This window comes from Hyperoodon ampullatus (assembly GCF_949752795.1).
Source record: "Hyperoodon ampullatus genome assembly, chromosome: 15".
Classification (NCBI taxonomy): domain Eukaryota; kingdom Metazoa; phylum Chordata; class Mammalia; order Artiodactyla; family Ziphiidae; genus Hyperoodon; species Hyperoodon ampullatus.
Window position 1 is genome coordinate 53,653,274 of NC_136928.1, and position 12,943 is coordinate 53,666,216.

Consider the following 12,943-nt stretch of genomic DNA (forward strand, 5'->3'; position numbering starts at 1 on the left):
TATTAAAATTTCAAACATATATACACACACACGTATATGTGTATGTGTGTGTGTGTGTGTATATATATATGTATAGAGAGAGAGAGAGAGAGAGAGAATAATGTAATGAACCACCTTTATCCATCACCCAGATTCAGCAGTTGCCTTGCCACACTTGCTTCATCTATCCCTTTCATTGTCCTTTGCCGAAGTGTTACAAAGTACATCCCTGAAATGTTATTTTTACTCCTATGCATCTCAGTGTGCCTCTCTAAAAAATACTTTCTTCCATGTCCCCAATGCCCTTGGCACATCCTATAAATAATTCCTTGGTGTCATATAAAATCTAATATATACATAACTATCTGTATTATTTCAAAGTATCTTTTTTTACATTTGTATTTTTCAAGTTGGAATCTAAACAAGGTTCACACTTTGCACTTGGTTGTTCTGCCTTTGAATCTCTTTTAATTTGTGGTTCAGTCTGTTGATGGCTGGTGTTTATGGCTGAGGTAGCTGAGGGGGAAGAAGCAGGAACAAGGTGATAGACCTTAAGCTAGGCTAAAAGGAAACCTTCAAAATCACAGGGCCTGCTGGGAGTAGGGAGATTTGGTTGTAACATTTGTGGCTGAAATAATGTTTTTTAGGCCCATGTCAAATTTTAAAAAACGCCTCCTACAAAGTAGTATTATTTATGTATATTTTGTTCTATACAAGACATAAACAACTAAATTTGAGTTGCTATTTGGAATGTTAGTCAGAAACTGATGTTGTCTATCTTAACACCAAACTAAAATAAAGAAAAAAAAGTCCCCACCAGAAACTAACACAACATTGTAAATCAATGATACTTCAATTAAAAAAAACCAAAAAAACCCACGTTTCTAAGAGCTCTAATTCTCTCTACAAATTAGAAATCAGTTATCTTTCTGTAGACTGTCTTCTTCAATTTAAAAAAGAGAGAGTATTTTTCCTTTGGACTTTACCTCTTTATTTTCGTATTAATTTTAGTTAAATCCGATTATGATCCTTCTAAAATAATTGTGCCTGTCTAACGTTAAATATGCTATTTCTTAGGATAATGTTATATAACTGTATATTAGGGCATAAGATGAAACATTTTTTTAAAGTCACATGTTTTTAAACACTCTAGAATAACAATTAACGTAGTACAGCAGAATCTCACTAACAGTAATGTCCAAATAACTTTAAAATGTTTAAGGTTCTTTCCAAATAACTTGCTTTAATTCTCCATAGGATGTGGATGAAAATTTTATTTGTGATAGGCCACACTTGAGAAAGCTAAAATGATTACTAAAATACACTTTCAAAAATGTGTATATGAATATGTATAATCTCTGTAATTGTAGAATATAAACTACAGTAAACTATAAGGTTATGTTCTGCTTGTTGGAAATCTTGAATTTTGCAATATAGAACATTGGTGAGAGTTTGATTAACCTTCAGAACATTTTGGGCGTGGGTGCAGGCCTAGGTATTAAATAAAGCTCATTTGCACACAAGACACATGCTCTTCATGCTTTTGTAAGAAATGGAATCTATAATAGCTACAAATGCTAAGACCCATCATAAAGAAGAAGGTAGGTGAAAAGTGGAAAGTGAGACATTTTTTAGCTTCCCTCCCTCCGAATGTAAGGATGTTTATTCTTTCCTAACAGTATTAATGTATATCAATAGTTTATGCTTTTACTTTTTGGTACCTGATAATTCCAAATGTTTGCTTTATATATGCCTTTTAGGTGCCCTAATTTGAGTCTGCAGAAGCTACCGGAAGAGTGGTTATGGAATGTTTTAGAGGAAATTAGATGCAGTGATCCTTCATCTAAACTCTGTGCTACAAGACGCAGCGCTGGAATTCCTTTCTACATACAGGTAGGTACTTATCTACAGGATCATAGCTGGGGGCTTTGTTTGTTTGTTTGTTTGTTTTTGGTCTTTTGATAATAGTGTATTCTAACCCCCCTGACATGTGAGTAAGCATATTGCATAAGGGACATTTCTGTCTTCTCTATAGTACATTTCACAAGTACTGTAGCATTTGTGATTTTGTTTTAATGTGTGGACAGTGTGTTCCTGTGACAGATCTCTTCTTGGAACAAACCCTCTAAGAGGTCAGTCTTGTAATATGAACAGAGGGTGGTAGAGATTTCCGCCTGTGTGTGAAGTAGGAAGACATCGCTGTGGTGCATTCATTGCTCACTTCCAGGAAGTGCGCATGCTGCCCTTTTTTCTTTTCTCAATTAGAAAAAATATTCTTCCTTTCATGTCAAAGACCCTTAAGACTCTGTAGGCAACCAGTGTTAACAATTTCTTTTGAATCTTTCTATAAAATATCCATGCATAAAATAATCCTAATCCTAATAGTAGCTAACTTTTATAAGTGGTTATTTCACATATGTTATCTCATTTAATCCTTCCTCAAGGCCTACGAGGTAGGTCCTATGATCATCTGTATATTGTGGATGAAGAAACTGGGCCTTAGAAAAGTTAGGTAAGTGATTTGCTGATGGCCACAGGGATAGTAAGAGCAAAACTAAGACTTGAGCCCAGGCACCCTGCTGGGTGTGTATGTGTGTGCGTGTGTGTGTGTGCACACGCACGTGTTTTCTTTTTTAACACAGATGAAAGCAACTCCACACACTGTTTTGTCTCTTGCTTTTTTTCACTTAATGTTATACCTTAAAGATTGCTTCATATCAGCATACTCAGATATTGCTGCTCGATAAGAAAATATTTTATTTCCACAGTGTTGAAATTAAGAGGCTGTCACCATTATGAATCCAAAGAATAAAAACCAAGTCCTCACGATACTAAATCAGACCCGACCTGAATGATCTTTGTTTAATATTCAGGAAGATAAAATCTAGGAATGGTGTGGTGTAAAAAAAGCAATGAAAATAAGTGAAATGAAGTCTGTTTTTTAGTGCCCCAACATTTTTTCCTTCCCTTTCTTATGCCTCCCTCAAATTCCCAGAGTCATGATTTTTATGACAATGGGCACCAGTCATGGAGGTTGATTTGGCATAGAGATCACCGAGGTGATTCTGCTGGGTAGATCTTGGTGACCTTCAGAAATCGACTCCTCTTTGATCTGACCCGTTCTGGACCAGTGTGGGTCATTCTCCTGCCTCTGATTCATTCTGACCTAGTGTGTTTTTGCCTCATATGTCTGTCTGAGGACAAGTGTTAATGCAACAGCAAGGTTTGGTTGCATCTTTGTGCTGTGTGCCTCCATCTCTGGTTCCCAACTAGTACTACATATTGGTCATAGTGATAGAGGGGTCAGGACTGCACCTTCTTAGCCCAGCCTTGGGAAGAATGTTATAACTATGCACAGCTCTTGGGGAAAAAGAACTATTGTTCCCAGGAGACACATTAGTAATCATATATAGATTTCTTGTTTATTTTAATTGAATAAAATCTAAATTATCAGAAAAATCTGCTCAGAGAGGCCCCATTTTTCCTAGCATAACTTACCAATAAAGTAATGTTCTTGTTCTGGTGGAAACCTCTGCTTGGTGTTAGCTATGGAGAAAAACTCCCCATTACTCCCAGTGCTACACAGCCGCTAATCTATTTTCTGTCTCTGTATAAATGGGATCATATAATATGTTGTCTTTGTGTCCTCTTTCACTTAGCATCATGTTTCAAGGCTCATCCATATTGTAACATGTATCAGTACTTCATTCCTTTCTATTGCCTCAAGTGGTTTGATATTCCTATTTTTATGTTTATTGAATATTGGCAAAATGTTAGACACAAAATAAATAAGCACCTCTTGAATATTCAAATATAGGACCCCCTTTGAAGTTTGTAGTATTTCCTTTTGTCCCATGGAGTTTCCAGTGCTACAGTTTGATAGTCCTCCAGGTAGACTCTTGTGAAGAATTAAATAACTGATCAGTCTCCAGGGAGTTTCCAAATCCTTACAAGAAATTTAATCCAGAGGTTTTTTGTTTTTCAAGTAAAGAGAAGTTTCTTGTTGGATAAATTTGTTATTAAAACTGACGTGCTTATTGTGTCCGAGACCTGCTACCCAATTATGGTCTCAGAAGAGTTGTCAACAAGAGCCATTTTCAACCTCTTAGAATTGCATAATTAATAAGCAAACTGGAGGTGACCTTAGAGATGCTTTGATATTACCACCTAATTTTACAGACGAAGAATCTGAGGGATGGAGAGGTTAAGCTGCTTGCCCAAGGCCACATGGCTTAATTAACTTGCTTAACACCACATGTTTTTATAAAGGGGATTTTGCATTGGGGAATCAATTCTGGGAAGTAGCAAACAGGTGTATATAAAATAATAGTCCTGATAATTTCTGTCTTGTTTTTCCATAGGCACTGTTGGCATCTGAACCTAAGAAAGGCAAAATGGATTTGTTGAAAATAACAATGAAGGAGTTAATCTCTTTGTCTGGACCTACAGATGACTCACAGAGCACAGTCCCTAAGGTAATAATGGAAATATACAAACCCTGCTAGGAAGGCGGTGGTTTTAAATCTTTGCTGTACTTAAAAAGAAAAAAAAAAATCTGCTGAAGGTACAGAACTCTTGAGGATAAGACAGACATTTGAAGCTTACTCAGAGGGGTTTTGTTTTGGTTTGGTTTTTCCAGTCCACAAAATAAACCATTGCTTTAGTTGATATAGATTGACCAAGATGATCTGTTTTTAAACTGTGGTGAAAACATTCAATTTAGACAAGATATTTTGTAATATTCCAACTGTATGTAAAAATTTAAAAACGAATGTGCTATCACCTTCAAATTTCACGTGTGCTTCTTTGAGTCGATGTACATTTTATGATTCGGCAGTTGGATCTTTCCCTAAAATGTAGTGTCTGGCTTTGGGTGTATTCGTATTTTAATTTTAGCTAATACTCCTTTTTTTGTCACTGCTAAGGTTGAGTTAAGTAGGTACTTATGTGTGTGTGTATGAATTTGGGTTAAGTGTTCCTCACAGCTTCACTCCATTCCATGGTAGTGCATACCTGTCAGATACTTCTTGTCTAGGCTTTCTCAGCAAATGCTTCATAGTAGGATGTTCCTACCCACCTGTGGGAGGCCCATGCTAGGTCAGAGAACAGACTGAGAGCTGAAATTTACAGTCAAGTACATACGGTTTTATGTCAGAGCCTGTGGGAGGTATTAAAGGGAAGCCCATGGGCCAGAATGTGGACCGGTGGGAAAGGATAGGGTTTATTAACACATGTCACATAGTGGCCTGTGACTATACGATGTGAAATTTCTTTAAAAATTTTAAATAAAATTTTTTCAGAAATGATCATTTTATTTTCCCCAAAAAAGTGTGAAAAATATAATTGGCGCCATTTTCTTAGACTATCACTTAAAAAAAATACCATTGTTTAATAAAAACATCTGAAAATAGTGAAATTTGGTTTTAAAGAGTACTTTAAATTATTACCTTATTCTGCTTCAAGGTCATTAATTACCACTAGTGATCATTTTTATTAAATTGGTAAAAATTTAATATTTTATCACTGACCAGTTCTTCTAGGTGTTGGATGATGATTTGCTTTTCTTCTCCCCTCCCGTGGTTTACTTCTGTATTATTTTTTTATTATCTTTGAAAATATTTCAGCACGTAAAAATGTACAGTGAATAATCAACATCCATGAAATCAGTTCCAAGTTTAAGAAGTAAAACGTTACAGATACAGTTGCATACACTGTAGCTTCATCCATATTCTGTTTCCCTTTGGTCCTCCTCGTCTGTAATCATTAAACCAAATCATTTCGTGAATTTTTTTCATTCTTTTAAGAGCTTTTTTTTTTTACATGAATTGTGTTATCTACACATTGTTTTATAGTTAGGGTTTTTTTTGGGCTTTTTTTTGCGGTACGCGGGCCTCTCACTGTTGTGGCCTCTCCCGTTGCGGAGCACAGGCTCCGGACACGCAGGCTCAGCGGCCATGGCTCACGGGCCCAGCCGCTCCGCGGCATGTGGGATCCTCCCAGACCGTGGCACGAACCTGTGTCCCCTGCATCGGCAGGCGGACTCTCAACCACTGCACCACCAGGGAAGCCCTCTTCTAATTCTTAAAAAAAATTTTTCTTGTTCTTCTGGCTGGCACTTGGAGTACAGTTTTGTATAGAAATAGAGATAGCAGACATCCTTATGTTGTTTCTGATATTTGCTGTAGGTTTTAACGTGTCTCTTATCAAGGAAACCAAATTTTATTGAATGCTTTCAAGCATTTTTGAGATAAATGTTTTCTTCTAGAATTTGCAAACATTGTGAATTATATTGACTTTTTAATATAATAGGATCTTTGCCTACAGCGAATGAACTCCCAACTTTGAAATGATAGATTTTTTTACACATTGCTAGATTCACCTAAAAATTTGAAAAAAACATTTTTTTCACATATTTTCACTGGATTCATAAGTGAGTAACCTGTGGTTTTCCTTTTTCATGCTGTACCTGTCCTCATTTTTATGTAAAAGTTTTTTATTGAATTATAACAAACATACAAAGATGTGTACAAATAATATGTTTGCCTCCACAAAGTGAACACATTTCTATAACCAGCAAGAAACAGAACATTTTAGCACCTGAAAGCCCACTCATACCCCCTTCTAATCAGCACCTTTTCCCCAAATGTAACCACTAGCTTAGTTTTAACACCATAGCTTTACCTGTTTTTTTAAAAATTTCATGTGAATGTAACCATACATTATATACTCTTGATATGATTTCTTTTGATGAACATTAAGTTTACGATATCCATCCATGTTATGAATTATTCATTTTCATTGCTATGTAATAGTATACAATTTATCAATTCTTCTGTCGATGAACATTTGGGTGGTTTTAAATTTGGGGTTATTAAAACAGTACTTTTAAGAACATTCTTTGACAAGCCTAATGGTGAACAAATATGTACATTTCTTTTGAGTAGATACTTAGGAGTGGTTTATTGAGTATGTGTATGTTGAGCTTTAATAGATACTACCATTTCTCAAAGTAGTTGTCCCTACCTTATTTTGATAGCCAGGTGGTACTGGACTGATAAAATAAACTTGGGCATCTTCTCTTAACAGTTTAAATATGATTGGGATTATCTATTCTTTGAATATTTGGTAGAATTCGTCCATAAAATCATGTGGGTCTTTGTGTGTGTGTGTGATTTTGGTGGGTTTGGTGTCTTGCTTTCTTTTTGGTCTATGAGTAGGATTTTAAACTATTGATTTTCTTTATATAATGGTAATATCTATATAACTTCCATTTGTCCTTGAATTTGTTTTGATTAGTTCTGTTTTCTAGGAAATTGTTCATTTTGCCTTAATTTTTCTAATTGACTAAGGTAGAAATATTTTTGTTTTATTCTCTGATGTACCTTTAGTCACGTCCTCTTTGGTATTCATGATATTGCTTATTTTCTTCTCTCTCTTCTTGGTTAGTCTCATCAGAGGTTTGTTTCTATTTCAAAGAATCACCTTTTGATTTTGTTAGTGCTCATAGTTATGTCATTGACGTTTTAAAATTTTCTACTCTTTAAAATTTTCTTTCTCTCTTTTGAGTTTATTGTTCTTTTTCTGTCATCTTAATTGGACGTTTTTTCCAATTCATTTTTTTATTAAAGTATAGTTGATTTACAGTCTTGTGTTAATTTCTGCTCTACAGCAGTGATTCAGTTATACATATGTATGCATTCTTTTTTATTTTCTTTTCTTTTATGGTTTATCACAGGATTTTGAATATAGTCCCCTGTGCTATACAGTAGGACCTTGTTTTTATCCATTCTGTATATAATGGTTTGCCTTTTTTTTTTTTTTTTTTTTTTTTTTTTTTTTTTGTGGTACGCGGGCCTCTCACCGTTGTGGCCTCTCCCGTTGCGGAGCACAGGCTCCGGACGCGCAGGCTCAGCAGCCATGGCCCACGGGCCCAGCCGCTCCGCGGCACATGGGATCCTCCCAGACCGGGGCACGAACCCGCATCCCCTGCATCGGCAGGCGGACTCTCAACCACTGCGCCACCAGGGAGGCCCTGCCTTTTTTTTTAATAGACACCATTTAAGGTGTACATTTCTTTTATGTTCCACTTAAACGCATCGCACAAGTGTCTGTGTAGCATCTTCGTTATTGTTCAGCTCTAAATATTAAAAATTTTTTTCTTTGACCAGTGTTTTAAAATGTGTCAGTTTTAAAATTATGTAAATACTTAGTGACTTTGCCCTCTATATGCATGGGTAATCAATGTAAGATTCCTAACAACTAAATAAATTTAAGTTTTCTAGAAAAATAAAAAAATAAAATAAAATTATGTAAAGAAACTGATTCCTAACTTAATTCCACTATGATCAGAGCATAATCTGTAAGAAATTAATTTTTTTGGTGTTTGTTGAGGCTTTGTGGCTAAGTTTGAGGTCATTTTAAAAAATAAATGTTTTCATGTGTGCTTGAAAAGAATGTATTGTCTCTATTTGCTAGGTGCAGGATTCTACATAGGTCCATTGGATCAAACTTTTGTATTGCATTGTTCAAATCTTGCTAACTTAAGCAAATTGATTTATCAATCATTAGGCATGTTTTATTAAAATCTATTTTATTTGTGAATTATCCATTTCTTCTTGTAATTTGGTAATTTTTTTGTTTGGAGGCTATGCTACTGGATATGTACAGATTTGGAATTACCACAGTCTTCAACCTACAACTGATTTTGAACTTTTTATTCTAGGTTCATGCTTTAAATATCCTTAGAGCCTTGTTCAGAGATACACGTCTGGGAGAAATTATTATCCCTTACGTTGCTGATGGAGCTAAGGCTGCAATTCTGGGCTTTACATCACCAGTCTGGGCAGTAAGTGCATTTGCTATTTATTTTCATTGACTTAGTTATACCTCTGAGTAGGTTTTAATAAACGAACCTTTCTCTGGATGATACAAAATATGTACTGCATTTTATTAAGGAGTTACTCCAAGGGATAAATCCTTGGATCAAGCTACATTTTGCCCCTTGGTATTTTATGGTTACATTCTGTCTCCTTTGTTGGCTTATTAGCCATAACTCTTTGTTTTCTTATTTTAGTATTTGCTTTAGAGTTTATAGTATATATCTTTAACATCACAGTCTGCCCTCAAGTAATATTTTACCATCTTAAAGTATAAGAACCTAGCAATATATACTCCCATTTCTCTCCTCCCAATCTTTGTGCTTTTATTATACATTTTACTTTTATGTATATTGTAAACCCATACTACATTGTTATTATTTTTGTTTAAACTGTCAATTATCTTTATTTAAAAACTGACCATTTTAACTATTTTTAAGTATACAATTCAGTGGCATTAAAAACATTCACAGTGTTGTGCAGTCATCACCACTCTCCATTTTCAGAACTTTTTCATCTTCCCAAACAGAAACTGTACCCATTAAATAGTAACTCCCCACATCCCCCTTCCCCCAGTCCCTGGTAACCTCTCTTCTTCTTTTTGTCTCTATGAATTTGCCTATTCTAAGTACCTCATGTAAGTGGAATCATATATTTGTCCTTTCATATCTGGATTGTTTCATTTAGCATAGTGTTTTCAGGGTTCATCCATGTTGTAGCATGTATCATAATTTCATTCCTTTTTAAGGCTGAATGAAATTCCATCATATGGATATATGACATTTTGTTTATTCTTTCATCTGTTGATGGACACTTAAGCTGTTTCTTTTTGGCTAGGGTGAATAATGCTGCAGTGAACATTGGTGTACAAGTATCTGTTTGCGTCCCTGCTTTCAATTCATTTGTGTATATCATATAGTAATTCTGTATTTAATTTTTTGAGGAACTGTCAAACTGTGTTCCACAGTGGCAGCACCATTTTATACTCCCATTAGAGTTCCATTTTCTTCACATCCTCACCAGCACTTGTTATTTTCTATTTTTTTGGTAACAGCCATCCTAACAGGTGTGAAGTGGTATCTCGTTTGATGTTTTGATTGCACTTGATGTTGAACTGGAAGCAGAATGACTCTGAGTATCTGAATGTGTCTGTTGTGAGCTCTGGGTATCAGCGTGTTGAGCGAATGCTGGAAATATACTTATCAAAAGGTGAAAAAAACAGATGTAAAACATGAAAATGGGGGAGGTTAAATGCTGAGTCACTTTTTTTGTTTGTTTTCTTTTGTTTTTTGCAATATGATTACCATCCAGAAACTTTTTGATTCAGAACTCTAAGATTGTGGGCAATACCCAGTACAGTTTTCAGATTAAAGAAAGTAAACTTTCACTTTTAAAAAATAATTCCTGGGAGAAACACCATGATTTTATTGTTTTTTCTACATCATTGTGCCTTCTAGAATAAAGGAGACTAACCTGTGGTTTGTAGGCACTTGAGTGTAGTGTTAAAAAAAAAAAAGACTGACAAAGGGAGAGGAGAAAAGAAGCTAGACCTTAATATATTACCTGCAGAATGGAGAATTTACTAGAAAGGCAGGCTTTCCAATTAGTGAGCTGCACAAACCAATTCATAACTCTCTGATGAGCCTCTAATTGAGAGTCAGTATATTGCAGTGGAGCCCAAAGCACAGACTCCCAATGTAAAGAGGAATCCTCAAGATTGCCAACTGTTGCCTGGAAAATCGTACATCTTCCTGTAAGAAAGATAAATGTCTGAAATTCTGTCTAGGAGCATTGCCTAACTACTCCTGAGGACACGGTGTTTACCTTTTACATTTACAGGAAAACGGAGCAATACCTGTATACTGTCAGGAGAGGTAGGTAGGAATGTGGCTTGACCATCAGGAAGAATAGAGATCATAAAGCTGATTGCCAGAAATGTCAGTATTGTTTTCTTTAAGCCATTCATTCCAGATGAACAGAGAAATGTTCTCTATGAAAGGGCTTTCGGAGAGTGAAACCTGGTGACTTTTCCAACTTTAGGAAAACTGAAAGTATCAGAAATGAATGGATCTTTTTTTTTTAAAGTCTTTTTTGGAGACCTTTTAAACAGTAACACATGGGCACTGCAGAAAGTCTGAAAATACAAGCATAAAAGGAAAAGGAAAAGTCACCAGTTTAACTACCACACAGATATAATAGTCTTTAGCATTCGAATATGTTTTCTTTCTCTTTTTTCTATGTGGCTTTTATGTGTGTGTAGTACTCATATGTACACATAATCTATAAAAGCCTGCACAAATATATATAAGTGCTTATGTATAGTTTTATATGGGGCGGGAATCTTCCCTTTTAACACGTTTTTTTTTTTTTTTTTTTTTTTTGCGTTACATGGGCCTCTCACTGTTGTGGCCTCTCCCGTTGCGGAGCACAGGCTCCGGACACGCAGGCCCAGTGGCCACGGCTCACAGGCCCAGCTGCTCCGCGGCATGTGGGATCTTCCCAGACTGGGGCACGAACCCGTGTCCCCTGCATCGGCGGGCGGACTCTCAACCACTGCGCCACCAGGGAAGCCCTTAACACGTGTTTTAAAGGAATCTTTTTTGTTTCTATTCAGTTTATTTGCTTTACCAGAGAAAATAAACATCACAGCTATAATGATCCATACTCTGACTTAAATATATCAATTGTTCTGTTTCCTTCCATATAAAAACCTAATCTAAGTTACGCCAGAACCATGTCAACATACTCAATGAATGTGAAGAAGTCTTCATTTTACAAAACAATTAACCATAGCATTCTGTGTGAAGTTGTTTAAAGAGTGGTTTTTCCTGACTGTGTGTGAAATATGGTTTGATTTACAGAAATCTGATTTGTACACATCTTCTCAGGAATATATCTTGTACCTAAAGGTGACTCCATCTGTACTTTTGGCTTAATTGTTTTTCCTGGTAAGTTAGATAAAAAAAAAAGTAAAATAAGCTTAATTTTAATTTTGCAGTAAAGGAACCTTTTCCAGGAAGCATTCATGTGTATATTTAATAGTTTGTACAGAGTCCTCAATCTTTGTATTGAGACCACACAAATCTCTCAATCTTTGCCACCTATTAGGCATTTTTAAAAGCCAGGGGAAATGTATTGTTGTAAATATATATAAGACATTAGGCATACCTACTGGTTACAGACAATATTAAACACTAGAAATACAAGGATAAGTAAGACATAATCATAATAGTGACTGTCTTATCGACTGTTTTCCATGTGCTTGGTATCCTTTACATTGATTATCTCAGTTCATGCTCAGAGCAATCCTGCTAGGTAGATTCTGTTATTAGAATCCCCATTTTACAGATAAAGAGAGGAGAGAGGAGAAATAACTTTGTCCAAGGACGTACAACGATTATTTGTGTGATTCTAGAATCTGTGCTATTATCGGGGAAAGTTTTGGGTATTATAGGAATATGGCGAAGGTGTATCTTACTTACCTTGTATGGTTTTGACCCTGTCCTTAGAAAACAGAACTGGAGGTATAGCCTGGCTGCTAAGGTTTTATTGAATGGTACAAACCTACAGCAGCAGGAATGAAGGAAAAAGGGAAGTGAGGCAAGAAAAGAGAAGAGACATTATCAAGCAGGCATTGTAGTTTAACTTGCAGGAAAACTGAGCTGCTTGTCTGGTCATGTGGTGTATCTTCTAGTCAGGCCATGTGAAACTACCTACTCTGGGAACAGTCCCACCTTCTCTCTCGTATTGGTCAAAGTTTACCCCTTGGGGCATTAACACAACTTGCACAGGTGTTGACACAACCCTTGAGCAGCTGCTAGAGAAGCCAGATCCCATGCCCTGTGATGTAGTATCTCATCTGAATCTGGAAATGGCTGGATGAGCCACAGTCACCATTGGTGTCTGGGGTTTGACACTTGGCTTCCACTGCTGTTGAAAAACCCTGCATGAGAGAGTTTCACAGTAGGGGGATGATGGGCTTTGACTGATGTAGTGAAAAGTGAAGACTCGATTGTGAGGTGGCAGGAGGGAAGGCGGAAGACCAATCAGGAAGCTATTGTAATAGTTCTGCCAAGTGATGATAGTGG

At 36.2% G+C, this 12,943-nt stretch overlaps 1 protein-coding gene across 1 annotated transcript in view; it reads left to right on the forward strand.

The window, feature by feature from the left end:
• The window catches only part of THADA (THADA armadillo repeat containing), a gene marked incomplete at both ends in the record, with an annotated part of 312,306 nt that overhangs the window by 71,671 nt on the left and 227,692 nt on the right, over positions 1-12,943 (forward strand). The window contains 3 exons of the mRNA XM_079720411.1: positions 1,740-1,872; positions 4,341-4,454; positions 8,702-8,824. Of these exons, the coding sequence (XP_079576537.1) occupies positions 1,740-1,872; positions 4,341-4,454; positions 8,702-8,824 (370 nt within the window). The remainder of the gene's footprint in view (positions 1-1,739; positions 1,873-4,340; positions 4,455-8,701; positions 8,825-12,943) is intronic.